The 18582-nt window shown below is 42.4% G+C and overlaps 1 protein-coding gene across 2 annotated transcripts in view; it reads right to left on the bottom strand.

The window, feature by feature from the left end:
- FDX1 (ferredoxin 1) overlaps window positions 1-11445 on the bottom strand; it is a 49206-nt gene extending 37761 nt beyond the window's left edge. Inside the window, exons 1-2 of one of the 2 annotated variants that reach the window (XM_010595445.3) lie at window positions 11243-11445; window positions 5101-5225 (exon numbers count right to left, since the gene is read on the bottom strand). In XM_010595445.3, coding sequence (XP_010593747.1) covers window positions 5101-5225; window positions 11243-11430 — 313 coding nt within the window. In that variant the 5' untranslated portion in view covers window positions 11431-11445. Of the gene's footprint in view, window positions 1-5100; window positions 5226-9809; window positions 10147-11242 lie in introns of those variants that run through there. The other variant, XM_023554776.2, reaches the window with a different exon arrangement.
- Between the last annotated feature and the right edge of the window lie 7137 nt (window positions 11446-18582).

Genomic DNA, 18582 nt, shown 5'->3' with positions numbered 1-18582 from the left:
AAATAGGCAAGCTACAATAGATGCGGAACTGCAAGAATATGCAACATAATAAATGTTTTATTTAAATGGAAAACTCTATAGGGTATATGCATTGTTTTACGTAATAAGTGTCATTTTTTTTTTTTATGGACAGTACATTTTAAAGTTCAAAGCTTTACATCTATCACTTAACTATGTACATTTGGATACGCTTATACATGTGTAAGAGTGTATTAAAATTACTGAACAAGAAAACTAATGAATGATAAATAGGACAAAGCCAATAGTTCAGAAAGAAATTAATCTCTAGTTAAATTTTTTGTGCTTATCTGATGCTCTTAAATATTTACCAAAATTTCCTCATTATGAAAACCCTAGAGTTCTTAAGATAGTTACTTGCTGCTACATTAATTTTAAATACCGTCACTGTGAACCTTACTCAAACTAGGAATTATACATCCAATTCCCACTTCAGCATCTCTCTTAACTTTTTGTAAGATGCCAGCCAAACTAGTTGAAGCCTCAGCAGACTCTGTCCCAGCTTCACTTTTTTATGTGGCTCTTAGAAGGCAGAAAACTTAGGACTCCAAACCAATACTCAACACTTCTCAGCCAGTCTAATCACCACCTATAAAGTTACATACTGTTTGCTTCCCACTTAACTGTCAAAATGTTGCTTCAATTTAATTGAATTACCTGACTCTCCCTTCCGATGAAGGTAATGCCCATGCCCATGCCCATTCGAGAGCTTTCAAAGTGCACGCACGTTCCTGCTGGCTTGACTGATGTTTTCGTAGGCACTCTGGTATATTATTTGTCAATGGCTCCTATCTTTAAATCAAAGTAACCTCTATGCTGCATATGCTGTAAATTCTGTTCTGAACACTGTTAAAAGAGAGGCTGCCTCCTTCCCCATCTCATTCTGCAAAGATGGTTAAAACGGGAGCTTTGCCACAACCATGGCACCTTGCTAAAGGTTTAAGACTAACAAAAAAAAAAAAAATTTTTTTTTTTTTTTTTTTCTGACAGTAGAATTATTCATGATTTCTTACATGCCATGGGAGAAAATGGTTTTTCTCACCTCCTCAAGCACACCAATCAAAAATGGAAAATGCTAACTTCTTAATGGAGGCTATCATGGATTGAATTGTGTCCCCCCAAAAATATGTGTCAACTTGGTTAGGCCATGATTCCCAGTATTGTATGGTTGTCCTCCATTTTGTGACTGCAATTTTATGTTAAGAGGATTAGGGTGGAATTGTAACACCACCCTTACTCAAGTCACCTCCCTGATCTAATGTAAAGAGAGTTTCCCTGGGGTGTGGCCTGCACCACCTTTTAGCTCTTAAGAGATAAAAGGAAAGCCAAGCAAGCAGAGAGTTGGGGATGTCATACCACCAAGAAAGCAGCACCCGGAGCAGAGCCCATCCTTTGGACCTGGAGTCCCTGCGCCTGAGAAGCTCCTCAACCAGGGGGAAATTGAGGACAGGAATCTTCCCCCAGAACCGACAGAGAGAGAAAGCCTTCCCCTGGAGCTCACACCCTGAATCTGGACTTGAAACCTACCAGACTGTGAGAGAATAAATTTCTCCCTGTTAAAAGCACCCACTTGTGGTATTTCTGTTACAGCAGCACTAGATAACTAAGGCAGAGACAATCCAACATCCAACGGAAATCAAAGTTTTGGGGATTAAAGTTCAAATAAGGCATCTGAAACTAAGTGAACGACCTGCCTGATGAAAATGCAAAACAAGTAACCCTAAGCCCTTATAACGCAATACCCTATTGGCATTATGAACACAGCTGCCCAATCATATCTTATGGACTCCCACAGCATTATTCAACATGACAGACTGTCCCAACAGAAAACTGTCCACGCACCGTGACAGATCCTGGCGCCATCAAGGGGCTATCTTCTGAATGCCAAGGAACATCTCCACACGGCTTCCTTTAGTTCTCTGAACTTCTGTTTACCTGATTTGACGCTTTGTCTGGTACGTCCGCACCTGGCCTCCTCAGGGGCAGTTTCTATTGCCTGCTTTTTTCCTTGATTATAGGCCATACTTTCCCGTTCCTTTGCATGTCTCATAGTTTTTTTGGTCAAAAACCAGACATTTTAAATAATGTGGCAACTCAAAATGCAATTCACCCCCCTCTCCCTTAAGTCTGTTGTTGTTGCTGTTTTCTTCTCCAGTGGCTTCCCTAGTGACTATGCTGGGCCGATTCTCTGACGTCTGCATTCACTGTAGCGTGTGGCCACTGAAGCCTCTGCTCAGTTAGCTCAGTGGTCAGCTAATGACTGGGCAGAGATTTTTTTTAATGCTTTGAACCAGTTAAGTCTGCCACCCTTTGCTGAGGGGCCCGTGTGTGATGGGGCACGCCTTCAACATTTGCGCAGTTCATACATCTGTCTCAGCCTTTGCTTCCTGCTTGCCTCAAGGTCAGCCAGAGGGGCCCTCTCAAGTCTCCTGGGCATGCACACAGTCCTCAACATGTGCATGACTTTCTAGATCTCCAAGACTATGTCAGAGCATTTCAAAGCCCACTAAGGGCATCTCCATCCCCAAATTTTCCTTTTAAATTTTTGGCCAGGCTCTTATTTGCCTAAACTGGTAGTGCAGCTTCACACAGCCACAACGTTACCAAACAGGTGATTATTTTAGAAAAACTGAGGCTAGAGCTTTTCTTACAGAGCTGGCTCGGGTCAGGTCAAATAACAACTCTCTGTGAATGGAGTTTTTCTACAAAGGTACAAATCAGGTCAAAAAGTGACCATGTTCTGGGGATGGGACTTTTTGAGGAGCTCAAACCTAGTCAGTCCCCTGCAGTGGCTGCAAGACTGCTGGTTTTCATAGCTGTGAGGTTGCTCGTTTTCAAGGCTATTGTGGCACTGGGGAGAGAGGGATGGGAGTAGGCCAAGCTAAAACACAAGCCCTACTGTTCTTACCAAAGTAGGTGTTGTGCTAAGCACTTTAATTCTGTAACCTCATTTAATCTTTAACAACCCCACACGGTCAGAAATATCATAACCCCATTTTACAGAAGTAGAAACTGAGATATAAAGATGTTAAGCTTCTTGTTCCAGGTCACATGGCTACTAAGTGAGACAGCTGGTTTATAAGCCACAATCTGTCTGATTCCAAAGTCTACTCTCAATTACTGTGCTATGTACTGCCCTTCATTTGTGAAAGAAAAATTCAGAGTAACCAAAATTTAGTTGAAAGAGTAGCTGAATTAATGCCACTAAATTTTACAAGTAAAAATCATTGAGATGGCAAAAGTTTTGTTGTATGTATTTCACCGCAATGAAAAAAGAAAGGGACGAAGTTGCAGAAGTGAGAAAAAATATAGTTAATATGAACTCATGTGAGGGAGGACAACTACTTACAAATTTTATAAGATATACACATATATATATATGAACTATTATCAATAATTTCTTCCACTACATTAGTGGTTCTTAACCACAGTATGGATCTGAATCTTGTGGAGTTTTTTAAAAAATAATACCTGCACAACCCCCTTTCCTCTCTCTTTACACTGTCTGGGGATGGAACACAGACGTCCATACTTTTAAAAGTTCTGCAGTGATTCTGAAACTCAATCCGAGCCAAGAGTTACTGCACTAGACTATAAAACTCCTTCAGGGTAGGGCTGTATCAACTACCTCATCATCGAATTGCTGGAACAGGTGTTCACACAGGAAGGACACTTCTTATAGAGTAAATGGCATAAAGGAAGAAGAAGATTGGGAGTTAGACTGAGGTTTTAATCTTAGCCCTTGCTAGATGTATGACCCAGGGCAAATTAATGTCTGAGCCTTAGTTTCTTCATCTACAAAATGGAGGTTAAAAAAAATAAAAACACTAGCTCTCAGGGTTGTTACAACAAATAACATATGCTGAAATGTAATATGCACTCAAATGGTAGTTGTTATAATCACCCTGAAATGGACAAAGAAAAATATTAGATTTAGTAACTCAGCAAATATTACCAAGTGCCAATTCTGGGAAGTTACTTGAGTGACTAGTCTTTTAAGTGTCCACAATCTAATAGGGGAGAGGGACAGTCTCTCTAATAAGGAAAACGATGATGAGCATTAACATAAAAAAACCCAAACCAAATCTGTTGCCATTGAGTCAATTCCAGCTCATAGTGACCCGATAAGATGGAGTAAAAGTGTTCCATAGGGTTTCCAAGGAGTGGCTGATGGATTCGAACTGCCAACCTTTTAGTTAGCAGTCAAGCTCTTTACCACTCTTTGCCACCACTAGAGAGGTATATTTAATATATCGTGGGACAACGGAGACAGGAGCAATTAATTCTGATCTGGAAAGAGTTCTTAAATGTGTGATGTGCCTTAAAAGAAGCATAGCCAGATATGCTCCCTGGACATGACGCTAGACCAGGGGTATTTCAACTTGCTAGCGTGTGCCAAAATTATATTAAGCACTTGTTAAAACACACATGCTGGGCCCTACCCCAGTTACTGATTCAGTAGGTCTGGGGTAGGTTCTGAGAATTTGCATTTGTCAGGTGATGCTGCTGGTTAGGGGACCGCTCTCTGAGAACCATGGTGCATGAGCAAAGCTGACAGGTGATATACAAGGTATGCCTGATGAGCTGTAAGATGGCAGCTGCTGGAACTTTGTGTGCCGTGAAGAAACACGGTGGGAGAAAAGTCTAGAAATACTTTTTATATAAAAGATTTCCTTCTATCATAAGAGGTAGATAAATTACCTCAGGATAAAATTCCTAGAAAGGTAAGCTAAGCTTCAATATTAAATTAAAGCTACTTAATTCCCCCTCTGTGATATGATGTTTATTATTCCTAACCTGCACCTACCTTTCAGCCAAACTCCCTACGCCCAGCTTTGCTTCATACGGGTAAATAGTAAACCAATCAAAGCAACAGATTTTTGGCCACAGAGCTATTTAAAAATACAAAGAATAGGAGTATAGTGTTACTCCCTCACTCCTTATGAGAATTTTACACTAAAATATACTGAATTTTAATATTTTACTTAGCACGCAATAAGTTAAAATCCTACCCCAGAAAAAGAAAATTGAGGCCTAGTCAGTAATTTCACTTTTAAATTTTAAGGAATGTTCCATACTCACCAAATCCATCAATATCTAGATTATTTTCAACCACAACATCCAGCAGAGAGTCACCAACTTCTCCTTTGGCTGTTAATGTTTCACCGTCACGGTTTATGAAGTGGACTGTTACTTTATCTTCTGAGCTGGAAAAGAGAGTATTTTCAGTAATTTCAAAAGATAATTTAAAATAATCTTTTTAAGGATCTGAAAGGTCAAAGAAACGATGTGGTTGTTTTGTTTTCGGGGTTTTTTTTACAGTCTTTTTCTTTCCAAAGTTTACTTGGGAAGAGGATGCCACGTTATCAAATTCATATTGACCCACTTACCAGGTGAGAAGCTCCATCACTTTGAAGGAACTATCAAGTAGGTCATTATCAAGTCCACCTGCTGCTCTGGAGTATTTATCTTCACAGCAGTGCACCAGTCACGTGAAGACATTTAGCAGTCATTATCCCTCATGAAGTCTATTTTGTTCTCAGCCAAGGCTTCCAACCAGTTCATTCTTGATCAATCCCCTGCTAAAAATCTGCATTTCCACTCTGGATATACTGAATCAGAACCTACATTTTAATAAGAGCCCCCGTTAAGATCACCCGGGGGGATTCTTACTACCAGCAGCGTTAGCATCACCTGGCAACTGGTCAGAAAAGCAAACTCTCAGCAGGGAACTTGTTAGAAATGCAAATTATCAGCAGGGGTTTGAACCAGAACGAGCCACTCTGAAGGCCTGATTCTCACAAGGTTCTCTGGAAAAACAATGTCTCTATAAACGTGTCCCTAAGGGACTGGAGTTGTGGTAGACATTAAAAAAGCAAATCATTCTACTAATAGGGATCATTCTGCTATCAATAGGGCAATTACAGGGCTGGTGCCTGACAGGGTAACCGCTGCTGAGAGGGAGGAAGGAGTTTGATAGGTTTATGAACATCTGATTTAGGTCCACATCGTGTAGCCTAAAATAGAAAAGGTTTTTGTATGTTTTAATCTGTGGAAAAGCAAATAAAACAAAATACCTCCTTATATGTTTTATCATCAGATGCTATATTGTCTATCAGCTAGCTCACTTAAATATCTTTTCCTTCTCACAAACATCACACCAAAATTTGTGGAAAGAAATTATACAAGCAGCTACATCTCTATTCTCCACCACTCGTCATTTTAATCTTCACCCCATTGGGAAAATGTACTTCAGCTTAAATGAATAATTGTAATTTCCACTACTGCCAGTACATGGTAATAATCCACCAAAGAAGGCTTTTGTTTAATGTAAGAGAAATCTAAAATTAAAGAATTTCAGAGCTATAAATTATCTTGAAAGTTATCAAGTCCAATTATCTCATTTCACAGACGAGAAAACTAAGGCCCCTATTAGACAAGCCCTCTGAATTTTCAAAGCTGAAAAAAAGAGGGTTGTACTAATTAAAAATTATCAAAAGTGTTGGGGGGGAGCCCTGGTGGCGCAGTGGTTACACGCTCAGCTGCTAATTGGAAGGTCGGCTGTTCAAACCCACCAGCTGCTCCACGGGAGAAAGATGCGACTGTCTGCTTCTGTAAAGATGTACAGCCTTGGAAACCCAGGGCAGTTCTCTGTCCTAGAGGGTCGCTCTGAGTCAGAATTGGCTGGACAGAAATGAGTTTGGTTTTTTTCGTTTGGCCACGCACGTGTTTTTCGTGTGTGTGCGCGCGCGCGTGTGTGTGACCCTCGAAACGGCCTATGCTCTCCAAATCCTTTTTTGTAACAAAAATACTTGAAATACGGGCATTCCCAAACATTACTCATGATTTTCAGCTAGACAAGTGCCATTTTTTCAAGATAGAATGGTTGAGAATGAAGATACTCTGGAGGCAGGGAGACCACTTTGGAGGTTATTAAAAGGGCACCAACTAGGCAAAGATGCAGAAGATTAACAACTTAAGAGACATTCAGGAGACAGAATTAAACGGTTTTGGTGACCATCTAGGTAAGGCTGATAGAGAGAAAATGAAATAACTTTTGAGATTTCCAGCTTGGGCAGTTAGGTGGTACAGTTCAAGCTAGGATTAATAAAGGAGAACATTTCTGTTATAGGGTTGTACAATGTATGCAAAATACCTTAAAACACAGCAGAGCTCAACAACGTTGATTAATAACTTTCATTTAAAGCCCAAGGCCTCTTGCTGCTGAGAAGCCTGAGCTGCTACTATGTATTCGTGTTTTTGCCAGTTGCCCTTGAGTCCCTTCTATCTCATGGCAACCCCATGTGCTCCACAGTTTTCAATGCCTGATTTTTTTTAGAAGTCACCAGGCCTTTCTTCTGAGGTGCCTCGGGGTGATCTCGAACTTCTAACCGTTTAGTTAGCAGCCCAAGGGCATTAACCATTTCTACCACCCAGGAGCTCTATATTAAAGTTTATGGCCCTAGAAAAAAACTGCAGGGTAAAAGCAACAATAGGTTTACCACAGAATAGGAGAAGGAGAAATAAAAGCAGAAAGGTTATTCTGCAGTCATAAGCATGGGACATAAAAGTCAGAAGACAGATTCTAGCTCAAATTCTGGCATATTCTGAAGGCACTGGGTGGGTTTTTCTCGTTAGATAACCATGGGAAGCCACTTACTTACTTACAGGTACAATGGGGATAACAGTAACTTCGCCAAGCTGCCGTAAGAATTAAAGGAGACAAAGTTTGTGGAAATTGTCCTTAAAGCATTACACACATGCAGTTTACCTCAGTAGCTTTAACCCTTCACCGTTAACAATTAGGAATCCCTGAGCGGTGCACACAGTCAAGCGCTCAGCTACTAACTAAAGGGTTGGCAGTTGAACCCACAAAGTCCCTCGGAAGAAAGGCCTGGCGATCTGCGTCTGAAAAGTCACAGCCATGAAAACCCTATGGAGTGCAGTTCTCCACAACACACGGGGGTCACCAAGAGTCAGAATCAACTAAACGCAAATGGCTTGGTCTTTGGTGTTAATAATTGGTATTGGTGGGTTTCAAAGTTTTATTTTCCCCCATTCTAACAACTAGCAAAAAATTTTTTGCTGTTCCCAAGAAGGCTAAGATTTTATGTACTAGGAAATAAATACGATCCTTCTAAATCCTCTCTCATCATCAATCAATCAGCAATCATTGCAAAGAACTACTTTCTTCACTTATTATCCCTTACTCACAGCGTTTATTCAGCCCTGCCACAGGAGACACTTAACAAAGCTGTCAGGGGTTGCTGGGGGAAAGTTCTTAAGTTTCTAATGGAAGGAAAGTTCTAGTTGCTGATGCCTCGCCTCCCTCCTCTTTTTATTATATAGGGTAGCCTGTGGGCATTCAGCCAATAAAAGGGCCCTACTTCCACAGCCACCTTAACTCTTCAAAATGATTCACTCAACTACGGGGTAAAAAATTATCAACTATTGTTATCCTATGCTATGGAGTCGTTTTCGACCCAGAAACCAAACCAAACCTGTTGCCACTGAGTAAATTCCAACTTACTGTTACCCTATATGACAGCAGAACTGCTCCATAGGGTTTCCTAGGCTGTAATCTTTATGGGAACAGATCGCCAGGTCTTTTCTCCCATGGAGTAACTGGTGGGTTCCAACCACCAATGTTTTGGTTAGCAACTCAGCACTTAACCACTATGCCACCGGGGCTCCTCTGTCAACTATTAGGCAATCAAAAAAACAAAAACTTCTTGAGTTTTAGTCCTAGTTTTGCTAACTACTTAATGTGTATATTTTATTCCCATTTGCCTACCTCACAGGACTGTCTTAAAAAAGAGTCACGTAAAACACATGAAAGCCCTTTGCAACCTAAAACACTACAAGATATAAAATATTGTGTCTGGGTATTTTGGAGTATAAGTAGTATTTCTGACTTTCAATTACTGATCATTCATCTAAATGTTAAACTTCAAAGTCGGAACAACAACTTCTAAAACTGCACTGTCCGCATGTGGCTACTGAGTACCTGAGACTGGTTAGGGTAACCGGGAAACTGGGAGAGCCCTGGTGGTGCAGTGGTTAAGAACTCAGGCTGCTAACCAAGAGGCTGGCAGTTTGAACCCATCAGCCACTCCCTGGAAGCCCTATGGGGCAGTTCTACTCTGTCCTGTAGGGTCACTATGAGCCAGAATCGACTCGACAGCGATGGGTAGGGCAACCGGGAAACTGAACCTTTAATTTTACGTGACTGTAATCACTTCAAATAGCTACACGTGGCTAGTGGCTACCATATTGGACAACACAGGTCTCGGATACGAGCTGGAAGGACTAGTTGTAGCTCTGAAGTCTGTCATATGAAGTACAGGCCATCAGAAGACACTGTGACAATAATGGGGAAAGCAGGTTTACGAGGGAATGGAACAGAGGAGCTTCCCTGTAAGACAACTTAATATATCCAAATATAAACTTAATAAAAATGGGGGGGACAATTCCCATTTACATAATCATTTATGTGTCCCTTAAGTACTAGTTACACAAACATGCTCTATGTATGTCCCAATTTATACACAACTTTTCAAAAATACACCCACTGTATAAAGCAAGGCATGCACAGAGAGGTGGGTCAAAGGCAGGAAAAACTAAAAAAAAGCAAACCCGTTGCTGTGGAGTCGATTCCAACTCATAGCGACCCCAATCGGTTTCCAAGGAGCACCTGGTGGACTCAAACCGCTGACCTTCTGGTTAGCAGCCGTAGCTCTTAACCACTATGCCACCAGGGTTTCCAAGGCAGGAAAGTGCAATGTAAATACCAATTGCCATTGAGTTGATTCTGATTCATGTGTTGCAGAATAGAACCGCACTCCGTAAGGTTTTCAAGGCTGTGACCTTCCAGAAGCAGCCCCTTTGAGGCACAGCCTCTGGGTGTGTTAGAACTGCCAACCTTCCCATAAGTCGAGGGCTCAACCATTTGCACCACCTAGGGACTCCTGCAAGAGAAATAAGGACAAATAAATCATGCTTGCCCTCTTCATTATCTATCTCCCTCACAGTTCATGCAACAAAAATTCATTGAGCACCTTCTAAATAATAAGGAGGCAAAGATGAATAAATCCTAGGCCATATTCTCGAAGACCTTATCAAGCAGAACCTAGAAAGCCAACATACAAATCCAACACCCCGCCCCCCCGCCCCGTTCTTGCTTCCTGCTCCGTTACAGCATGGAGTCAAAGGTGTGCTCAGAGATCTGGGTTATATAAGTCTCCACCAGGTTGCTATACTTAAAGTTATAAGGAGAAATTTTTTTTCATTATACCTAATGGGATTTTGTCTTTGAAAAATACACTCAATAATATAAAACTCCCACATATTTTTGCGGACATCTTCCACATCTCTTTCAACATTTAATAAAAAAAGAACTCTTTAACATTGTGTACACATGAAGCTGCTAACAGGTATCTTGCCAGGCACACCACGAAGCGCTTTATATTACCTCCACTTTTAAATAACCTTGTAAGGTATACACTATTGTTGTTGTTATTTAATAAAAAAAGAAAACTCAACGTGGTGTGCACACGAAGCTGCTGCTAACAGGTATCTTGCCAGGCACGCCACGAAGCACTTTATCTGTATTATCCCCATTTTTAAATAACCCTGTGAGGTATACACTACTGTTATTGGTGGAATTTGGACAAGCGCCCAAGTCCAGTTTGAAAGCCTGGCTCGCCAAAGCCATCGCAGACGTCTTTAACCTTATACCGATTACAAGAGAGAAGCAGAGGGGACGGAGTGTATTCTAAACGGATCTTGCCCCGACCAAGAACTCGGGCAGAGTGTTCGCAACAGCAGGAACAAGAAGCGGTAAGGCGCCCGGACACCACGAGGGGCATCTGATGAAGGTCACCGCAGGGTCAGGGCGAAGCTAACGTGAGACCCCGCCATCGCCACCTGGAGAACAAGCGGCAGCAAAGGGCTTTCCTGAGGGTACGGGACGCGCTGGGAAAGGGAGATCCGGCGTCTCTGGGGGCTCAAAAGGAAACTGCCGTGTGAAAGGGAGAGACGGCTACAGTACGCAGCGCCGAGACGGAAACAGACGGGCAAATGGCGGCCCTTCCGGATGTCCGTGTCGTCGACAAGAGGAGCCCAGGTACGGCCAACGGAACGTAAAACGGAGCCGAGGGCGCAGGGCCAGCACCCGGCGAGAGACCACCCCCTTCAGGCGCGCGCGCCCTGGCTCGCGCCTCACCTGCTCCGCGCCGGCGCAGACACGCTCAGCGGCCGGCTCGTGCCCGCGCGGCCGCCGCCAGGTCCCCGGCTGCCCAGGAGCGCCCCAGCTCCGGTACGGGTCCCTGCGAGGAGCAGCCACCGGAGGGCAGAGCCGCCGAGAGCCCCTGAAGCGGCCCGCAGGAGCCGGGCGCCCCCCGCGGCGGCCATAGCCCGCGGCTCGGGAAACTACCGGGTACGACGCACGCCACCGAGCAGCGGCCGCGAGAGGCCGCGGCAAGACCGCGCGGACGCGCTGCGCCGGCGCCTGACGCCAGAGGCCGCGGCGGGGGCGCGTGGGGCTGCGGGGTCGGCGTGACGGGCCTGCGCGCGTCCTGCTGCGCCTGGCGCTCCGAGGGCCCCGCGCTGCTTCCGGCGACCTATAAATCTGTTAGCGCCCCAAGTGCAGCCCCTCCCCGAGCCTGTCCCACGCCTCCTGGCGGGTTGGCTTTTACAGGGCGGGACTAAGCGCTTTGTGTATGTAACTACTGACCGCAAAGGAATCCTGTCTTTTTTGGCGTCCAGAGCTGCCAGGCAGGAACAGTAAGTTTTAAAAGATAGGTGGTCTGACGGAAAGATACACCAACACGACGTCCAGTTATCTAAACCACTTTGTTCTACCCTTTTATCCGCACTTCTTTCCTCCGTGTTAAAATAAACGAATTAGGAGATTCCGTTGTCTTGGAAATAAACTTAGGACAAAAAGGAATTCTTGTCAAAGATAGTAGCTAGAAAATTTTTGGAATTTCAGAATAATTATGGCCGTAAAATTATAAATGATTATACTAATAAAACTGGGAATGCCAGAGAAGGCAGGTAATAATCCTAGGCCTCGGCTGTCAAATACATGTTAGTTGAATACATGGAATCCGTGAGACTTAACAGGAAGTTTTTTAATGAACTGAAATTTTTAAAAGTCTTTTACAAAAACCAGAAGGATGACTTTTAAAATACACTTTATCATGGTTAATGTGGTAGAAAGAGCATGGGCTTTGAGGTCAGAAACAGTGTTCAAATCCAAGGTCCACCACTTACGAGTTCTGAGACCTTGGATAAATGATTCTCTTAGTGTATCAGAGTTTCCATAACTCCTAAAACACTGATAAGATGTCACATCCCTCAGGGTCATTCTGAGAGACAACTAACGTAGGACGCAGTGCGTCACAAACGATGAATTATAGCTCTTTCCTGGCCTCCCTCAGTAAGAATATTCTTAAAGATGCTAAAGGCCAAAGTCAAGTGGATGTTACAAATATGCTGAACACAACAAAAGATTATTTAAAGAATATTTAGAGCAGGAATAGACCTAAGTCAAGTCTCTCTAGAGGACGCATGGTGTGCACTGAACCTGATGGCAGAAAGTCAGCAATCATTCAGCTCCTAAATTGCCTCAGTCTTATGATAAAGAGAAAGGGCACGACAAACTCTGACAAGTAATTCTGAAGAGAAGGTTATAAAAGAATAGTTAACTTTTTTCTTTTTAAATAATGAGATCAAGTCTCCAAGATCAGATAAATTAATGGTATGAAGCAAACTGAAAAAATTTTCAGATGTTCCCTCTCCTTTCAACCCTCCTATAGCAACCCAGCTTCAACTAGGTTGTGGCACTGACAGTTTTATGCTTTGTAGGGTTGTAATTGTTGCTGTGTGCCATCCAGTCAATTCCCACTCATAGCAACTCAATGTTGAAGAATAGAACTGCCCCTCGGAGCCCTGGTGCCACACTGGTTAAGAGCTCGGCTGCTAACCAAAAGATGAGCAGTTTGAATACACCAGCTCCTTGGAAGCCCTACAGCCAGTTCTACTCTGTCCTATGGGGTCACTGTGAATCGGAATTGACTCTGCAGCAAAGGGTTATTTAAGGGTTATAAAGTTTCCTATAGGGTTTCCTATAGGGTTGAAGCCCTGGTGGTACAGTGGTTAAGAGCTCAGCTGCTAACCAAAAGATTGGCAGTTCAAATCCACCAGCCACTCCTTGGAAACCCTATGGGGCAGTTCTGCTCTGTCCTATGGGGTCACTATGAGTTGGAATCTACTCAGTAGCAACGGTTATGGGGTTTCCTGAGCTGTAATCTTTACAGGAGTGGATCACCAGGTCTTTTCTCCCATGGAGTGGCTGGTGGGTTCAAACTGCTAACCTTTCAGTTAGCAGCATAGCACTTAACCATTGAGCCACCAGGGCTCCTTTGTAGGGTAGTCCTTTCTAGACTAGAGTAGTTGTTAATATACATAGTTTTGTCTTAATTGCCCCCACAGTACCAGGTCCAGGACCTTGAACATATCTAGGCTTCAAGAAATATTTGTGAATAAATTAATGTTGTCATATAACTCCCATTAGTTATCAGAATTTATGAACTATGTACATGAAAATTAAAGATGGAAAAAATGTTTTTCAGATTTTCAAAGCTGGGGTAAGGGTTAATTCCAAAGATGACAGATACCCATATTCAGCAGATTTCCAAAGAGGATTTATAAACATATTTGTAAACATAAAAAAACAAGATGGAATTTCTGCAGACAAGCTTTTGCTTATGTATATTCTCTGTCAATAAAACTTCCATCACCACGTCTTTTACTTCTGTCAAAATCTGTCCATATTTTGAACTCATCTCAAATTCCATCTTTCTCTATTCATCCCAAGGAAAGATCATCCCTCCCTCTGCTAAACTCCTAATAACTTTGTTTAATTCTTGTAAAACATACTGTATCAGTTGCTTCAAATGAGATAATGTTTGTAGAAGTGCTTTGTAAACTATAAAGTGCAATAAAAATTCAGATTCTATATTTATTGAGCACCCACTCTGAGCTTCACAGTACTGTGTGCTTCATCATACATACTTCTTGTAGCTCTTCTGACTGGAGTTTCCAAAGAATGAGGATACTGTCCCTGTCTTACATCCCCAGTGCCCAGCATAGTGCCTGTCACAGAACCTAAACCAAACCCACTGCCATCGAGTTGAATCTGACTCATTGTGACCCTACAGGACAGAGAAGAACTGCCGCACAGGCTTTCCAAGGCTGTGATCTTTATGGAAGCAGACAGCCACATCTTTCTCCTGAGAAATGCATGGAGGGTGCTAACCACTGACATTTCAGTTAACAGCCGAGCACTTTAACCACTATGCCACCAGGGCTTCTTGCCTGTCACATTTTAATACATTTTTGTTGGGAACTCTGTTGGAGCCCTGGTGGCACAGCAGTTAAGAGGTACTGCTGCTAACCAGAAGGTTGTCAGTTTGAATCCACCACTCCCTCCTTGGAAACCCTATAGGGCAGTTCTATTCTGTCCTATAGGGTCACTATGAGTTGGGATCAACTCAACAGCAATGGGTTTGGTTTTTGGTGTTAGGAACTTTTACAATATTTGATTTAATTATCATGACAACTTTGTAGATACTCATGCCTTTGATAAATAAATATTGACATTAGCAATGTGTACACTACTATGTTAGTGCTGTAGATACAATGGTGAACAAAACGTTTTACAGATGAGGAAGCAGCTGAGCTGCAGAGTGGTTGTGACTTTCTTAGGGTAAGTTGTAGATCCAGAATTCAAATCTAGGTCTTCTTGGTCTTAGGTCTGGGGCATAAGCACAAGAAATTATCATTTAATTATTACTAGTGTGTTTAATGCGTAAGATTCTACATGATTCATGTAATTTAAGGATAATGTCAGGAGACGATCATTGTCTAAATAATAATAAAAAAGTATGAAATTAGAACTATGTGGACTTCATCCCAAGGAGCCCTGGTGGTGAAGTGGTTAAAGCACTCAGCTGCTAACCAATAGGTCTATAGTTTGAACCCCCCCAGCTGTTCGAGGGAGAAAGATGTGATGGTCTGCTTGCAAAGATTTACAGCTTTGGAAACCCTATGGGGCAGCTTTACTCTGCCCTATAGGGTTGAAGAGTTTTGGGTGAACAGTAGTTAAAGAGTTTGACTGCTAACCAAAAGATTGGCAGTTCAAATCCTGCAGTCACTCCCTGGAAACCCTATGGGGCAGTTCTACTCTGTCTTATAGGATTGCTGTGAATCAGAATTGACTCAACAGCATCGGGTTTGGTTTGGTTTGGGGTTGGACTTTATCCCAGGAAATTATTCATGCCATTCCCAGGTGATCTATAAGAAGGCTGATGATATTAGTGAGGTTCCTAAATTTAAACTAAAGATGTAATTGATACTTAAATAAATTTGGTTGCTCTGCCTGAAGTCTTGTCTTGCTCGAAGACATCCTCCATTCTACCAGTAGGCTGATCCTATTAAAATAGCGACATGATCAAATAACTTCCTTGATGAAAATCCTTGAATGACATTCTGTCATCTATAGGATAAAAGCAAACTGCTCAGCTGGACATACAAAGGTCCAAAGGAGGGCGAGGCCAAGATGGCATAGTAGTCAAAGACTTCCTGTGGTCCCTCTTACAACGAAGACCCAAAAAAACAAGTGAATTGATTGTATATGACAATCTAGGAGCCCTGAACATCAAAGACAAAGTTGAGGAGTCGGACTGAGCAGCAGAGGGAGAGAGAGACAGTTCAGAAGCAGCGACGATTTGCCAGACCTCACCTAGCTGGCACCCTGCAGGCTGGATCAGCCAGCACACATGGGCTGAGGCAAGCAGTAGTGATTAGAATGCGTTTTCCACATTGGCAGAAACCAAGGGGCAGAGAGTCTCCTCAAGCCTCTGGAACCAGGGAGAAGCAGATCTGAATCAACAAAAGATAAGTACAAGCATCTAACCTACGAGGCAGATCAAAAAAACCCTTTCCCTGTTTGGGATGTAACTCTTTCCCATTTACCTGACCCCTCCCTGCTCTGCTCCAGGTCCAATCTGGCTTCAGTGATTGCTGCACTCCCTGGGCCAGAAGTCATGTACCCTGAGCCATTCTCCAAGCTTTGGAGAGGGAACAAATTAACAAGCAGGAAAAGTAATCTGCCAGCTCCCCTAAGCCAGGAACTCAGGGCAGGCACAGTCCCTTTGCGTAGGCACAGGCATAAGGGGATCCATGGATTTTAAATGTCTTTCACCCCTGCATACACCTGTGTAGTGGGCCCAGTTCAACAGCATAAGCCCTCATTAGCACAGGACAACAGGCTATATACTTGAAACCTATTTTCAACATCAGTAGCTGTAAGGGGGAGTGGCAGATTTGTGACATTTGACACCACCCTGCCCATTAAGCAGAGTCCTCACCCACATCAGGAGTCAGGGGACTGATGGCTCCACCGACTCCACCTAGCCACTCATGACGGGTCCAAGAATAACTGGTGCCTCCCAGTCCTTAGAGCCAGCAGCATTGGGTGCCCAAAGTCCGACTGCAAAACCCACCCACCTACATGCTCTAGGGAACAAGGATACACCTTCCACCCTGACACTCAGAGGCAGCCATTAGCCACCTGCCTTGCTCAGCATATAACCCTCTACTGTAGCCTATGCCTACTTCAATCATTCCTTCCTGTCTAGAACTGTAGGTGAAATCCTGCACCACACACTTTGTGACTGATGACCTGGACACCTAAGCTGAATTCACACAAGTAAACAGACTCCTGAGCTCACATACCTAGTAACAGCTTTAACCACCTGATGATAGGATGTGCGAGCTTCAAACATGCCAGTAATTGAAGTAGCTCACATGACCAGCCTATTCGGGTATATCAAAACAAAACAAAACAAGAAGCTAGGACACAGTAAGCAAACACAAAACAAATGTAATAACTTACCAATTGGCTCAGAGACAAAAGTCAATATCAAATCACATAAAGAGGCAGACCATGATGGCTTCAGCAAGCTCCCAAAACAAAGAACCAACAAACCTCCTGGAGGAAGAGAATTTCTTGGAATTACCGGAGGTACAATTCAAAAGATTAATACACAGAGCTCTTCAGGAGATCAGGCAAAAACACAGAACAAGCCAAGGAACACACAGACAAAGCAAATGAGGAACTTAAGAAAGTTATACAAGAGTATAATGACAAATTTAATAGGCTGGAAGAATTCATAGAGAGACAGCAAACTGAAATCAAAAAGATTAACAATAAAATTTCAGAATTAGACAACTCAATAGAAAGTCATAGCAGAATTGAGGCAATGGGAATCAGAATTAGTGAGACTGAAGATAAAGCACTTGAGAGCAAGTTATTTGAGAAAAAAATCAGATAAGAGAATTTAAAAAAATGAAGAAACCCTAAGAATTTTGTGGGACTCTATCAAGAATAATAACCTACAAGTGATTTGAGTACCACAACAGGGAGTGATAACAGAAACTACAGAGAGAGTTGTTGAAATTTGTTGGTGGAAAACTTCCCTGATATCATGAAAGATGAGAAGATATCTATCCAAGAAGCTCATCGATCCCCACATAAGGTAGATCCCAAAAGAAAGTCACCAAGACATATTATAATCAAACTTGCCAAAACCAAAGATAAAGAATTTTAAGAGCAACTAGGGATAAATGAAAAGTCATCTACAAAGGAGAGTCAGTAAGACTAAGCTCTGACTACTCAGCAGAAACCATGCAGGCAAAAAGGCAATGGGGTGACATATATAAAGCCTTGAAGGAAAAAAATTGCTGGCCAAGAATTATATATCCAGCAAAACTGTCTCTCAAATATGATGGCAAAATTAAAGCATTTCCAGATAAACAGAAGTTTAGGGAATTTATAAAAAACCAAACCGAAATTACAAGAAATATTAAAGGAAGGTCTCTGGTTAGAAAATAACATCAGATAACAACCCAAGACTAGAAAACAGAACAACCAGGTATCAACCCAGATAGGGAAGTCACAAAAATAAAAGCTAAAACACTGAAAATAGGGAAACAGAGATGTCAATATGTAAAAGATGACAACCTTAAAAAAAAAAAGGGACCAAATAATATAGTCATAGAACTTTCACATGGAGAGGAAGTCAAGGCAATATCAAGAAATAAAAGATTGGTTTAGACTTAGAAAAATAGAGGTAAATATTAAGGTAACCACAAAGGAAACTAACAATCCTACACATCAAAATAAAGAACAAGAAAAATATAAAGACTCAGCAAATACAAAATCAACAACAATGAAAAGAAAATACGTAAAGAAAAAGGACTCAGCACAAAAATTAAGTGAAACAAACTGTCAACAACACACACACACACACACAAAACATCAAAATGACAGCACTAAACACATACCTTTTAGCTCAGTAATGAAGTCACTCCTGAGGTTCACCCTTCATCCAAAGATGAGACAGGGCCATAAAACAAAATGAGACTAAAGGGGCACACCAGCCCGGGCACAAGGACTAGAAGGCAGGAGGAGAGAGGAAAACTGGTAATAGGGAA

Source organism: Loxodonta africana, chromosome 7 (assembly GCF_030014295.1).
Source record: "Loxodonta africana isolate mLoxAfr1 chromosome 7, mLoxAfr1.hap2, whole genome shotgun sequence".
In the NCBI taxonomy this organism is placed as follows: domain Eukaryota; kingdom Metazoa; phylum Chordata; class Mammalia; order Proboscidea; family Elephantidae; genus Loxodonta; species Loxodonta africana.
This window is presented reverse-complemented; position numbering and strand designations above follow the sequence as displayed.